Source organism: Rhinolophus ferrumequinum, chromosome 23 (genome assembly GCF_004115265.2).
Source record: "Rhinolophus ferrumequinum isolate MPI-CBG mRhiFer1 chromosome 23, mRhiFer1_v1.p, whole genome shotgun sequence".
NCBI lineage: Eukaryota > Metazoa > Chordata > Mammalia > Chiroptera > Rhinolophidae > Rhinolophus > Rhinolophus ferrumequinum.
Window position 1 is genome coordinate 2,747,666 of NC_046306.1, and position 14,304 is coordinate 2,761,969.

Sequence of the window (14,304 nt, forward strand, 5' to 3'; positions counted from 1 at the left end):
CTAGAGAAAAGAAAATCATAAGAAAGAGAAAATACATTTACAGTATTTATTGAAAATAATCTGTGTATAAGTGGACCTGCGCAGTTCAAACACATATTGTTCAGGGGCCAACTGTACTTCTAAAATCAATACACAGATTCTGTGTACTTCTAATATTAGTTGTATATCTTAGATGATAAAACTGAAAGGACCTAGTAGTACTTTTATCTAACCTTGTTATTTTGTAATTAACTGAGGTTAGAAGGTAAGTCACTTGGCCAGAATTATATGATGAATTAGTAAAAGAGTAAGGCTGAAAACTCAGGCTTGTTTAGTGCATGCTACCTTAAGAAAATAAGGACTTAAAATTAATTAAAATTAATGAATATTTTTGTTTAAGGGTGGGTTTAAGGAGTCATGGTGAATTTGAACCTTCTCTCAGAACAGAAGATAAAAGAGTGAGTTACAATATCCTGCTGTGTCTAATACCAGTATTTCTTTTAATTTCCAACGCCAAAGAATATCATGGAACTAGAAAACAAAAATGATTGGATCTCCTTTTTTTCCTCAGAGATTATCTATGTTCCCATTAAGACTTTTCTTAGTGGTCTCTGAGCTATTTGTAATCATCTAGTAATAGATGTAGTGACATCTTTAGTTGCTTTCTTTGATGGTATAAGGTTATGTCTCTATGGCAGTAAACTGTTTTGATTTAACTTTTAATTAACAGCAACACTGGCAAAATTCAAATCTTGATCTCTGATCTGGATTTCCAAGTGACTTTCTTGGATAGTCCTTAATGACAGATTAGGGGGCTAAAAAAAAGTGAAAAGTTTGTTTTACTGCTTTTTGGTGGGTGTTTTGTTTTTTGGCTTAACTTTGCATGACATATGCGACACATTTCTTCATCTATTACAAGGACTCCTTTTTTTAATAGATCATAACGGATCATAAAAAGAAAACTCCCTTTAGTGATACTGACACAGAATACAGAGATGATGACAGCAAGACTGACATTAGCTGGCTGAGAGAACCTAAATCAAAACCACAGCTCGTAGACTACAGCAGAAATAAAACTGTGAAGAAACAGAAGACTGGGAAATCAAGTAAGAAATCACTTTATAGAGAAATGTTGCAAATGATTTTATCATTTCAATTATTTGTATCCATCTGTATCAATTATAAAATGCTTTGTTGGTTGATAAGTATATTTTTATATGTAGATAGTATTTTTAATTATATACCCATATGAATAGAAAAAAAATAAGTGAAAGCAATGACACAAAAACACTAGAAAGGTTTTGCTTTTTGTTTTATTTTTGGTAATATGGTTATATTTAAATTGCTATTTAAAATGGGATCTTAGGGACATAAAATATGACTTACGATCTTTGGTTCATGAATACTCTCATCGTTTGTCTATTCATGGCCTACTAATATTCAGTCATTAGGTACATACTGTGAATGATGTATTAAGTACCCAATGACCTCACCAAAATGAAAGCTTGCACAACATCCCGTTCCCAGCCACACCCAATACACACACTTCTTAGGAATTCATGTCGAGGCAATAAAAGATTGGAAACAATTTTCTTGCAGAAATATTTTTGCCTAAATCTTTCACAAAACGTTTCCCCAGTGTATGGCTTCTGTTCTCTCTTGCGAATCTCTTCAAGTAGTTGGATAAGAGTTTGCGATACGAGTTTTTGGTTAGACATAATGACCATTTTCATTGCTTAACATCAGTTTCAATGTTTACTAAACTCAAAAAAGATTCTTATATATTTCATTTTTAAAATAAGACAACATAATTCTGAGCTGTTAAATTTATATTTAAGGGAACCAGCTTTTATTTTATTTCAGGATAAAAACCAGTAGTGGCCTGTGAATGTGGGGGGAGAAGGGGTGGTGGCTTAAAAAGAAGCAAAAATAGAGATATGGAAATGAACTTTGGTGTGTGGTTAGAAGTGAGGCTGGATCTTGGAAATGGACGCGAGGTCAGTCATATGCGTGAGGATTATCACACATAAAAGAGACAGAAGTATGAAACAGCTTTGTGTGCTCAGGGAATGCTGTATTGCAGTAACTAGAACTTGGATCAAACCTGTGGGAAAATGTTGAGAGACGCAGCAGCATGTAGTCACAGTGAGTAGACTCTGAAGCGGTATGTTATAAGCCAAGGAGAAACATAAGACTCGCGTGCCCTAGGGAGCGTACAGTCTTGTGGGAAGGTGTACAAATAAAGACAATTATAACAAAGAAGCTTAGAGATCTTGGGGAGACATGAAAGATTAGAGTAGTATAATCAGTAAATACTTTTAAAGTTGAACTTCTGAGTGAATTGTTTTGTTTAAATGGCTGAACGATATCAAGTCAATATGTCTTAGCTGTTTTATTGCCAGGATTGGAGGACCTTTCTTCCTGAACTTCATTGCTTCCTTTGCTTGGATAATCCCATTTCTTAGGCTTCAGAGAATATTTCGGAAGTTGAAATTGTGCTTGAAAGGCAAAAGGAGTAGGGACTAAAGCTACTCTCAATCTGGATAAATCTTAGAAACATAATGATGGGTGAAAAATAAGGCAAATCATTGAATATTGCATATGACAATATTTTTTTATAAAGTTCATTATATTGTTTATAGATACATATCTGTGAATTTACACTATACAGTAAAAGTTATCAATGTCAGTTTAACCTCAAATCACCTTGAAATTTAAATTTTGAATGAGTTTAAGGATGTATTCTTATTTTTTTATGATGTTAACTTACTTACAGAAATATTCTAATATGTGTTACTGCCAATTCTTAATCTATCTGAAATTTTTAACCTTATTTTCTTGAATTGCAGGATCATCTTTGGAAAGAGGACAACCAAGATCTAAAATGGTAAAACCAGGAAGTTTGTGTTCAAACATCCTTTTAAAATTAATTTTATCCTTGTTATCAGTTACTTGTTTTCCATAATTGTTCTGGTCTTTGCACACTTACTTCTACCTTCTGCCTTTTTGAAATTGTTAGCCTGTTTTAGGTCTGTTTTATTCTGTGATAAGTATTTTTGATCTCTCTCTCTCTTCCTTTCTATTTTACTTAAGTTAGTTAACATATATCAGGCCTCTTAGAGCTTTAATGATGGATTAAAAAGTGATAGAGAAGATACTTGGAATGGAAAGATAAAATCCAATTGTCTTTTTTAAGTTATTTAACTGGAAGTTTGTGGTTTTTAATCCCCATCCTCTTTTCTGCCCTACTCCTTACCCCCTCCCCTCTGGCAACCATCAGCTTGTTCCCTGTATTTATAAGTTTGTTTCTCTTTTGTTTTATTCGTTTGTTTTGTTTTTGAGATTCCACATATAATTGAGATCAGATGGTATTTGTCTTTCTCTGTCCAACTTATTTTACTTAATACTCTCTAGGTCCAACCATGTTGTCCCAAATGTCAAGATTTCATTCTTTTCTATGGCTAATTACCATTCCATTGTTTTCCAGTCCTTTTTTATATTCTCTCCAGTCATTTTTAAAAATATTAATCAGGGACCATTTTATTTCTACAAATATTTTATGTAGGTCTTATCACCGTTCCAATTTTATAGCAAATAGCTTGTATTACTGGTATCTCAAATATTGATCTAATAATATTCAGGAATTTTTCTCCTAAAGACACCCAGTAAAAACAACACCAAAGACGTAGATGAGAGAGTTCCAGGTGGGAGAACCAGACTTCCACGAAGAGCAGCAGACACCAAAAAAAATTATAAAGATCTCTCAAATTCAGAATCAGAAAGTGAAAAAGAAGCTTCACATTCCTTGGAAGAGAAATTGCTAGGAAAGGTAAATAGAAACAATTCAGATTAGTAATTTCTAAAAGCTTCTTAAAATACTAAATATAGAATATATTTTTTGTAAAAATGTCATATTTATCTTGCCACTTCTTTTTCAGATTTAACCTGTATGAGAAAATATATGATAATTCTAAGAATTGATCCTTAGGCAATGTAATGTTAAAATTTATAATAAGTTGGCATTAGTATATAAAACAGAGTTTGAATCTGATAAAATTATAACGTTAAGGTAATATCTTTGAATTAGAGAAATCCTTGTCCTTTCCAAAATTATGCTTCAGGAAAAGTACAACCTGTTGGGAAACTGGGGATCTTTCTCTTGATTGAAAGCCATGGTACTGGGTGTGAGGTCCTTCCTGTACACGACTCCATCTCTGTCTGTCCCTGACTTCCTTGTCTCCTAATGTCACAGACATATCCGTATCCCACTGTGCTTGAAAACTTTTTTTAACAAAGTTAAAAATACATACAGTGTTTAGAATGTGCCAGCTGCTATTCTAAGTACAGACAGTCCTCGACTTATGGTGGTTCAACGCAGAAATTTTTGACTTCAAAAAACCGGTACAAATCGGTACAAAACCGATACACAGTCAGTAGAAGCTATACTTGGAAGTTTGAATTTTGATCTTTTCCCAGGCTAGCAGTATGCAGTAGGATACTCTCATGATGCATGCCTGGTGGGTTAGACGTAGTAAATGCATCTTAGACTTAGCGATATTGCAACTTAAAATGGGGTGATCAGGACATAACCCCATTGTAAATTGAGGAGCATCTATGCTTCATAGATTTAACCTCTTAAAATCTCGTAAGTACCATGGGGGACTAGTACTATTATTGACACCTCATTTTACAAATGAGAAAATTGAGACTCAGAGAGACGAAGGAACTTGCCCAAGGTCCCACAGCTAGCAAGTAGTAAAACAAAGGTTTGAATCCCAAAAGTCTGTCACTGAAGGCAGTTCTCTGACCATGACACTGTTCTGATTTTAAATCATTAAACCTCCATCTCCCCTTGTTCGTAACTTTGTTCTGTCTTACCTGGAAGACTTTAAGGAGTTCATAACCTATCACCACGCTATCTATCATTCCTTACTTTAGTTTACTGTACATATAGTCAGATAAGGCTTCCCAGGCCCCTCTCATCTTACCGCTCTTCAATGAGATACCCTGAATATCTCCATATAGTCAGCCATTCAAAGCCTCCGAATAACTTCCCACGCTGACTGCCCCTCTTCCCCAGTTACCCCTAGAGCTGCAATGGTTGGAATAACCAACCTGTGACTCTCAAACAAGGCCTGTGCTTCTCTGCTGTGTCAGCAGCCCTCTGTGCTCTCAAAATGCCTTCCCTCACCACCCACTGGCTGCTTTCAAACTCCTGGCCCAGGAGACCCAGAACTCTCTCTGGTTTCCCTAAACTGAATAGAATCACCTTTGAACCCTTAAGAGTATTTTATTTGTATCTCTTATGGTATTTATTATGGGGTCTGTATGATATTTTCCTGTGAATTCATCATGTTTTCTACAAAACTGGAAAGTCTTTCACTACTCATGCCATGGCCCCTGCTGTGCCTGTATGTAGTAATTTAAGACATTTAGTAAATATTTCAGTATGATTTAATTAAATTGTTTTATGTGTCCAAGTATAAATTGCTTGCATCTAGTGTAATTTCAAAGTTATCAATACATTCAGGAGGCGAATACCCGTTCCAGAAGCAAAACCACAAAGCTGTCAAAGAAAGCACAGGATGCCGTCTCCACCGAGACACGAAATGATATATCAGAAAAATGGAAAAACTCATCTCTGCTGAAAGATACTACAAGAGATAATAGCCTTGACTTACCTCCGAGGCCTTCATCTGGAGGTCCATTATCTCCTGTACCTTTATCTGGGAGCCCATCATCTGTAGAAGTGATGAGATGTCAGTATATTTTTTCTTTAGTTTGAATATTTTAATTTTCCATTATAACTCTATATGAAAATATAATTTGAAGACTAAATTTAAGGGGTATATATTTAAGATCATAGGTGGTCAAAGTTTCATCTTTAAACTAGTCAGTTCTTGGAACTTGGTCTTGGCTAAGACTATTTGGAAACAATGTTATTATAACACTACAGTGTTTGCACCTTTTATATCTTTCAGTCCCTTTTAAGGATACTTGAAAGCATTTCTAAGTGTCCATAATTTCAGTTAAAATTCAAGACAAATCAGTTAACATATACTACCTCTAAAATAGCTATTTTGTTCTTTTCTAGAATATTTTCATAATGCTTGGGACCACTGTCATGTCAGATAAATACATACTCAGAAGACAGGTGCACATGCCCTGATTTGATCCGAACACTGTCTGAGAATTCATTTATACTAAGACTTATTTCAGCCATGAATTTCCTCATCTGTATATGAAGGATTTAGACCAAATGATTTCCCAAGCCATTCCAACCAGAAAATTCCGTGACTTTAATATATGACAGTACTCGCTATGACGTCAGAACAGGTTGATCATTATAGAGCAGTTCCTACTATAGATACTTTTGTTTGAAAATGTTTTGAAAGTTCTTATGGTTATAGTTATATTTTAAATTGAACCATTAATATTTTTCAAAGTCTTAGAAAATGTTTTAAACATAATTTGGTCTTGATTTATTGAAAGGGCATCCTTTTTAAAAACACCTAAGATTTGAGGATTTAATAAATTACTATATTCTTAGAATTTAAATAAATCATACTATTTCTAAAGCAGCAGACATCAGTGATAACACCTGCCATCTCTTTTTTGTTTGTGTTTTGTGAGGCAATAATATAGGTATGGAGGAAATAACAGAAAGGGATGTTACTCAGGATTATGAGTGTATAACAAAATCCAAATCACCTCATCCAAAAACTTCATCACCTGAATCCTTAAACAGCAAATATAGAGTTGGAGGTCCAATAAAGTCACCCAAAAACAGTGAGAAAAATTTACTATGTAGAAGAGAAAGTTGCTCACCAGTTCTTCAGTCATCCTTGCTGGTAAGATTTTATATACATGTAAAAGCCGCCCCACCCATACCCAGTCTCATTCTGCTGCTGCTACATTTTTCTTGGCCCTTGATTGTCCATATAAATTTGCTTCCGTAAGTGGAGAATTATCATTTCCCAATATTAATATTGAGCTTTCTCCTTCACATATTTCATTTTTTCTCTACTCTTTGGTCTTATTTCCAACAAACTTGTGCCACATCTTCCATAAATAAAATTATACTTCTTGTTAGATTAATTCCTAAATGTTTTATGTGTTTCCTTTTGGCTGTATTGGGAAAAAAAACTAAAAATTTTGTGTTTTCTGGGTTTAATTTTTTGCTTTTGTATAGAAACTATTGATTTTTTTTTCTCTCCAACAACCTTGGCCATTCTATCCTAATTGCCTGCCTCGAATCTCTTGGATTTTGAATATAGGCAGTCATAAACTTTTACGCATCAAAATGTTTGCATTTTCCATTCCAGTCCGTATACTTTCTGGTCTTTATATTTTCATGATGACAATGACCTCTGGAGCAATGTTAAATAGATAATCATACTAGCAGGCATGCTTATCCATAGTTTTGAGTAAATACTGGTTATCAGGATAATGGTCTGGTTGTCTACATGCTTTTATTTTTCCTTTTAATTATGAACAAATGTTGAATTTAGCAGCAGATGAATAATTCTCTCAGAATGTAAGTCGTTTTCGTTTAAATTTTTTTTTTTGGCTTTAGATATTTTTTTTTTACTTTCTTTGGGTTTCTATATGACTTGTTTATTAATAGCCCAGGCCTACTCCAATTAAGAATAACGCTGTTGTGAGTAGAAAAGAATGTAAATTCTGTGATACTTACACAAGAAACACAAAATCGCAACAGTTATTCAAATGCAAGCAGTTATAGTTCTGAAAAACAGTTTATGGAACTTGAACCTGCAAATACCAATGAAAATCATATAGAAAGGGAGTTATATATGGTTTATAGCTGTCAAACTTTCCTTAAACTAAGACGATCTGATAAGAATGGATTTCTAGCTTTTACTATAATTATAATTTAATATTTTCCACTGTTATTACCTGAAAACCTGTTGTTTAAAATATGTAGGATGGTTTGATTATAGGAAAAAGTTGAAATTTTCAAAATGAGAAGGAATACGGTCTTCAGTAGTGAGGATATAGCTGCTGAGTGATTGGCTCACTGATTTCTAACTAGCATTTACGGTCTAGAATTCGGTTGAGCTTTTGCCATTATAAAAGTCCATCGATCCAGTAACAAAAATAATTTGATAATCTGTAACATACAGAAAGTTAGGACAGAATTTTACAGCTTGGAAAGGGCTAAGGTCTGACCTAAACCTAAGTGGAAGGGGGGGGGTACGTAGAGACTAAGTGGAGAAAGAACAGTAATCTAAGTAAAGGAAGGGAACTGGAGTGGACATGCATTTTCATGAAATAGGAAAAAAACTAATTTGGAAGAAATAAACCTGTGCATTGAAACAGTAAAACAGACGGTTAGATGAAAAAGATGTGTCTTAAAAGAAACTTGAAAAGAAGAGCGTGAAAGAAGAGTTTAAACTTATTTTCTATGGCTCCCCATTTTCTGACTCAAATCAAAATCCTAGTGAGGAGAAATTGAAAAGCAGGAGTAGTCACAAAAGCCAGATCAAAACTTTTACTATAATTTAAGATTGAAGTCAACCTGAGAATTTAGGTTAATGCATTGTAGTGTCAGAGATGAAAAGGTAGGGATAGAAATAAAACAACCTGAAAAAGAATTCACAGCTTTGGCAATTTATGGCTTTTGGGTTTGAGAAAGATGGTCAGAGATGAATCTGAAAATACTTACGGTATTTTTTACTAATTTCTGATGTATATTTTAGGAAAGTCATTCAGCATGCCCATTATACACATCTAGTGAAAGAGGAGAGAAAATACGGTTTGACATGCCCCGTAACTCTGCTCATGGATCAGGTTTGTAGTCATAGACTTGCTTAAAAAATAAAAACAAAACACAAGTTAATTACTGAAATACTACTGTGAAATTTCATCTAAAGGGATTATATATTTTAAGTCATACCAGTATTCAATTTACTTAATGTCAAAATGAAAATAAGGAACTACATAGAATTTAACGCACAGTTGCCTAAAACAAAGTAAATAATCGAAACAAAGGCTTTTTTCATAAAAACAAGAAAATATTAAGTATTTTACATCAAGACTGTAGCACTATTATGTTTTAATTGTTCCCAAGGCCCTACATCCCATCTTAGTCGCAAACGAATGTACATAGAAGATAATCTAATTAATCCCTACGAAGTAGGATTGGAAGAGGAAGAATTAAGAGCAAACTTCCTTGCCAAAAAACTATCTAAAATGGAAGCTGCAGCTCATCACACTGACAAAGGTATGTAGGTCATGTGCCTATGTCAAAATGCAATTGTTTTGGAAGGTAGTTTCTTCGATCTTGAATGATTCCAGCCACAAAACAAATCCCTTTGTAAAGACATCTTTGGTTAAGTCCAAGGAGGATGATGCTTCATCACGAAGTTCACTTTATGTGCATCACGTAGTAAGGGTCTTTTTTACTCATAAACATCCCTCATCTTTCTATCACCGATTACCTCATATAAGTTTTACTAGAGTATGAATTTATTTGCTTGGGTTAATAACTCGTTTTCAGTACTTCAATGTTAAAAAAAAAATCCAAAAATGTTCCATTTTAATGTACCATTACTGCCTTAATCCCCATGTCAAATGGGTTTTTATAAATCAAAATATTTTTAAATTAAAAAATTAATGAGGTCTGCCTTTGATTTCATAATCCTGAGATTGCACATAGAATCTGAAAATAAGATAGATTTGGTTTCCAGCCTCATGACCAGTTAAGTCTAAATTTGTAAGAATACATATTTTAACTTTGGCTGATTGTCTTCATTTTTTCAGGATCTGAAAGTGTATCTTTGTTATCAACAAATGCCTTTTCTATTTCTGGGGAGAACCGGAAACCTGAAATTTCACGTGTAGACATGTGTGAAGAATTTAATACAGAATTTGGAAAGGAATTAAATGTGAGTTATTCTTTAAATTGTGACTTATACCCAAAAATATGATAATATGCCACACTTTCTACCAAACTACCAGCCTGTTTAATCCTTTGACAACAACTTCGTCATGTACTCGTGGAAAATTGGAATGATTCTGAGGTGAAAGCCTTATCTCATGAGCGAGTTTTTCCTCTAAAATCTGTGCATTATCCCTATTCTTTTTCTACGGGTTCTTTCTTTGTCCTATTTTCCTTTTTAATTTGTTTAACATTATGATTTTTCTATGCCTTTTCTTTTTCTGTCTTTTCATGCCTCTTTTACTATATTTTAGATCTCACAGAGGTGACCGCTAGTGAGGCCCTGGGAAAGAAGATAAGCGACCCAGGCCAGAGAAGCAAACCCCATTTCACTTGGTTCTCCCAGCTGTGTGTGTAGGTGGCCTTCATCACTGAGGTGCCATGTGCTCATGTCTGCACAACTACTCTCTCAAACAATGTTTAGTTTCTAATGTTTGCTCCACCCATCTCTTTTTCTTGCATGCCTATATTTACAATAGTTCTATTTGCCCTCCTGTTAATAAACTATATTTTTTCTGCACAGGTTTTCAGCCCTGTCTCTTCCTTGCCTTTTTCTTCTATTTGGGAGTAAAATCTGAAATTAAGATTCTATATATTTATTTTGTTTTTATTTATCCAAGGTTGACCTAGTCTAAACCGAGAAGCCCTAATTCACATATTCTGTTATGCGTCTGTGGCTGGATGTGAATAGATGTTTTGTGAAGAATGATAGTAAATAATTCTGAGTATAACTTTTAGGCTGTGTTCCTGAAGAGAATTATAATTACTCACATTTTTCTAAAATATTGTAGAGTGTGGTGTCCTTATGAAAATATTACCATCTCACCCCTTAGGCAAAGCCTTCCTGAAGGAACCAGACCCTGCTCTGCCTGAGCTTGCCTATTAACACTTCGCTGAGTTTTTAATTTTTCACTTTTCTAAGTTACATTTAAAGGCTTTGTTCTTAACATAGTCTTGGTTACCTTATTATTTTGTAAATAATGAGTATTTTTCAGGTCCACGAAAAATTGATAGATTGTTTTTCTAAGCAGTCTTTGAAAACAGCTCAACACCATCTGAAAACAATGACTCATAAGATTCAGGAATACAGGTGTGTAATAAAACCCTTCTGAATGCTGTATGTTCTGAGTCCTATAGTTTTTAAAATAATCTTACTTTGTTTCTTTAATAGGACCAAAAAACTTGATAAATTCCAATTCAGCATCATACGGGAGCTGGAGAATTTTGAAGAAGATGCACAGTCTTTAAAAGATTTGGAGAAGGAATTTGTGGTTTGTGCTTTTAAGAATTTAACAATTTTTTAAATTTTAAAACCTCATTTTTAAAGAGCTACATTCAGGAAAACCTCTGTTGACCTTCTGTGTTTAGTGTTTCATATAAACACCCTTAAGTTACAGACTTAAGTTTATGATGAATACCTTTGAGAATAAGGGAGACATCGTGAGAGATTTTACTTGCACTATTTATCTGAAAACTGAGAGTATGACATGTGGAACATTCTTAGCATATAGCCAAGTGGTTTATTTAAATTAGACATAATGGAAATATAGTAAATTCTTCCGTCAAGTTTGAATTTTTAATCATATTAAAGTGTAACTATATTTTGTATTTTAAAATTTAGGACTTTTGGGAAAAGACATTTCAGAAGCTCGGTACCTATCAAAAAAATGAACTGGAGAGGTTGGTATGACATTTTTAATGACTAGAATCTATAAAATTCTATTTAAATTAGTAGGATTATATTATTTAAAATTTTTAATTAAATGTGCTATATCAATTTAATCTGAATTCCTCACAAAGGTAACTTTTCATTATTTTACTTGTTAGGCTTCACTTTCTGAAAGCTTCATTGGATAAAAATGTCTTCTACAGCCCTAATCGTGAAAAAACTATTTGTACATCTGAGGTATCAATTTCATATTGTTATATAATTTCTCAATAGTAGTTTGTCTAACGTGTCTTCTGCTATGAGCATTTTATAGTAAATTTCATGGGGAAAATATATTTATTTTACAGATGTATTTCATGAAAGAAAACATGAAAAAGCTGCAAGCCATGCTTCTTAAGGAAATGGTAAAATGTTTAGCTTGGGTTTTTCAAATGGAATAATCTATAGTGCTTTTGTAAGGGGAAATTCTTTCACAGTTTTTTCTTCTTTCTTTTTGGATAGAGGAGATTGTTTTAGTCCAGTGACTTAGTTATTTAAATTAGAATCATGGAAGCATCTTTATAGTAAAATAGGGGTGATCTAAATAATGAGTCCCTCCTAAAGAAAAAAAAAATCAACTGGAAATTTAAAAATGAACTAGAAGAATGATTTCTGTGCACTGCTGCTGAACTGCGTCCTGCCGAGTTCTCAGGAAGAAGGGGTGTCAGGGCAGATCTACTGGAAACAGGACTTCATTTATAGGGGAAAGTAGTGGACTTTGCAAAGGTCTTCTAGCCAGCAGAGGCTTTGGCAGGGGAAGTACCCTTTGTGGGGTCTGCGGGCACTGCTCGTGCGACCGTGTCTTCGGTGTTTTCTCCAAGAGGGGAGGCATTCTCATGTCCACTTTGGTGCAGTCTTTGTAGGCAGGATCTGTTCGTATACTTGATAACATTTTCCGAGAACCTCAGTCCTGGGACAGCTGGAGATCCAGATGCGTGGCTGAGCCAGTTCAGCTTGAAGCAGACATGCCAGTCAACCCGACTGAGCACTGTGCAAATTGTTCTCTAGACTATAGTTTACTTGTCCTCTGAAATAGCAAATCTAAATGTCATTGATTTGGGATTTAAAAGACTAAAGGTCTTCTCTCAGTGGATCATCTCGATGATCAGTGATGATCACAGAATTCTGTGGTTATCTAGGAACTGACCCTGTGGGATTAGACGGCGTGAGCACTGATACGGGATAGCTTTATGGGAGGGGCTGTTTGGAAATGAATCCTTGCTAGCTGAGTTTCTTTCTATTTTGATGGTTTTACAATGATAATTTAAAATGTAATTTCTTTTTCTTGGCCATAGCAAGAAGAGGAGCTTCTTAATGTACGCAAAGGACTGCTGTCATTATTCATGGCTCGTGGGAAGTGTTAGTGTGTGATATCTAGTTGTTAACCAAGTTTTATCCAATGACTCTGTATATAACCAAAAATACCAGAGTAGCCCCACAAAGAGAAAAATACATGTCACCCAACAAGAATACCTTTGACCTTTGAACTCAAGTATATGTCTTATGGATGAGAAAAAACCATTATAACATGACTCTAAGCCCAAAAAACTTGTCTACACAATGCCACTCTTTTTTTAGAGAGACAATTTTGGGGAACCAAACAGTAAAAAGAATTGGCTTCTTATTGTAGTAATATTTGCATTAGACAAATATTACTGAGTTAACTAAACCACTTACAAAACAAGTTTAATAAGCCAAAATTTATATAAAGTGAATATAGTTTGGACTAAACGATAAAGTATTATTAGTTTACTAGTTCAGAAGATCTACAAATAATAAAAATGTAAGCATGCTTAGAAGTCTTTGATTTCCAGCGTTTCCCTGAGTGTAAGTTGGTATTGCAGCACGCTGTTGGAGGTACAGTTATTCAATTATGGCTCCAGTATTAGAAGGCACAACATAGCCTGAAATAGTCACTATATTTTAGTTCTAGGTAGAAGTCTTAACTCATAGCAGGCTGTTATTAAACTCCTATTCCTGGTAATAGTAATTTGATAGATTGATTTATAAAAATGAATACAAATGTAGTTTGCTGTAAGTGTATAGTAAAGTTGAAATAAATGCTGTGTCACTTGGATAACTATTCTAAAACTATTTTGTAAATCGGTTTCCTATTTTACAAATCCTGGGTCAAACAAAACCTCCCTCTCCAATCAGGTATTCAAAGCATAACAATACTGAGCAGCCTTAGATGCCTCACTAACCTGCTTAACGGGAGTTGGAGGGCTTGAATCCTACCAGGATTTCAATTCCGTGGTAAAAGTGGTTTCTTAGCTTTATTCAGTCATTAACATCAGTAAGATTTAGTGACAAGGTGGTGGGAATGCTATTTCAAGGGACAGTGACAACTCTAAAGACGTCTCAGGAGTTGCAAGTCTGCTTTGCCCTGTAAGACTGTTAGAACCGTATCATGACATTAAAAATGAAGAAAGCGCTCAAATCAATAACCCAACTTTATATTTTAAAGAACTAGGAAAAGATCAAACTATGCCCTAAGTTGTCAGAAGGAAGAAAATAATAAAGATTACAGTGTAGATAAAATAAAAAAACAAAACAGAAAATAAAACCAAAAGTGGGTTCTTTGAAATGGTCAAGAAAATTGATAAACCATTAGTTAGGCTAAGACTAACAGATAGAAGATTAAATCCCTTATGAA

General features: G+C 34.2%; 1 protein-coding gene across 1 annotated transcript; it reads left to right on the plus strand.

Moving 5' to 3' along the window:
- Positions 1 to 1,517: 1,517 nt before the first annotated feature.
- SYCP2 (synaptonemal complex protein 2) lies at positions 1,518 to 13,597 on the plus strand. Its single transcript, XM_033094685.1, has 14 exons — positions 1,518 to 2,124; positions 2,829 to 2,866; positions 3,638 to 3,808; positions 5,510 to 5,738; positions 6,613 to 6,830; positions 8,700 to 8,790; positions 9,071 to 9,223; positions 9,763 to 9,887; positions 10,936 to 11,030; positions 11,112 to 11,211; positions 11,562 to 11,620; positions 11,768 to 11,846; positions 11,957 to 12,013; positions 12,944 to 13,597. Exons 1-14 carry the CDS (start codon positions 2,094 to 2,096, stop codon positions 13,010 to 13,012), a joined length of 1,515 nt encoding a protein of 504 aa, XP_032950576.1. The 5' UTR covers positions 1,518 to 2,093; the 3' UTR covers positions 13,013 to 13,597.
- Positions 13,598 to 14,304: the final 707 nt, after the last annotated feature.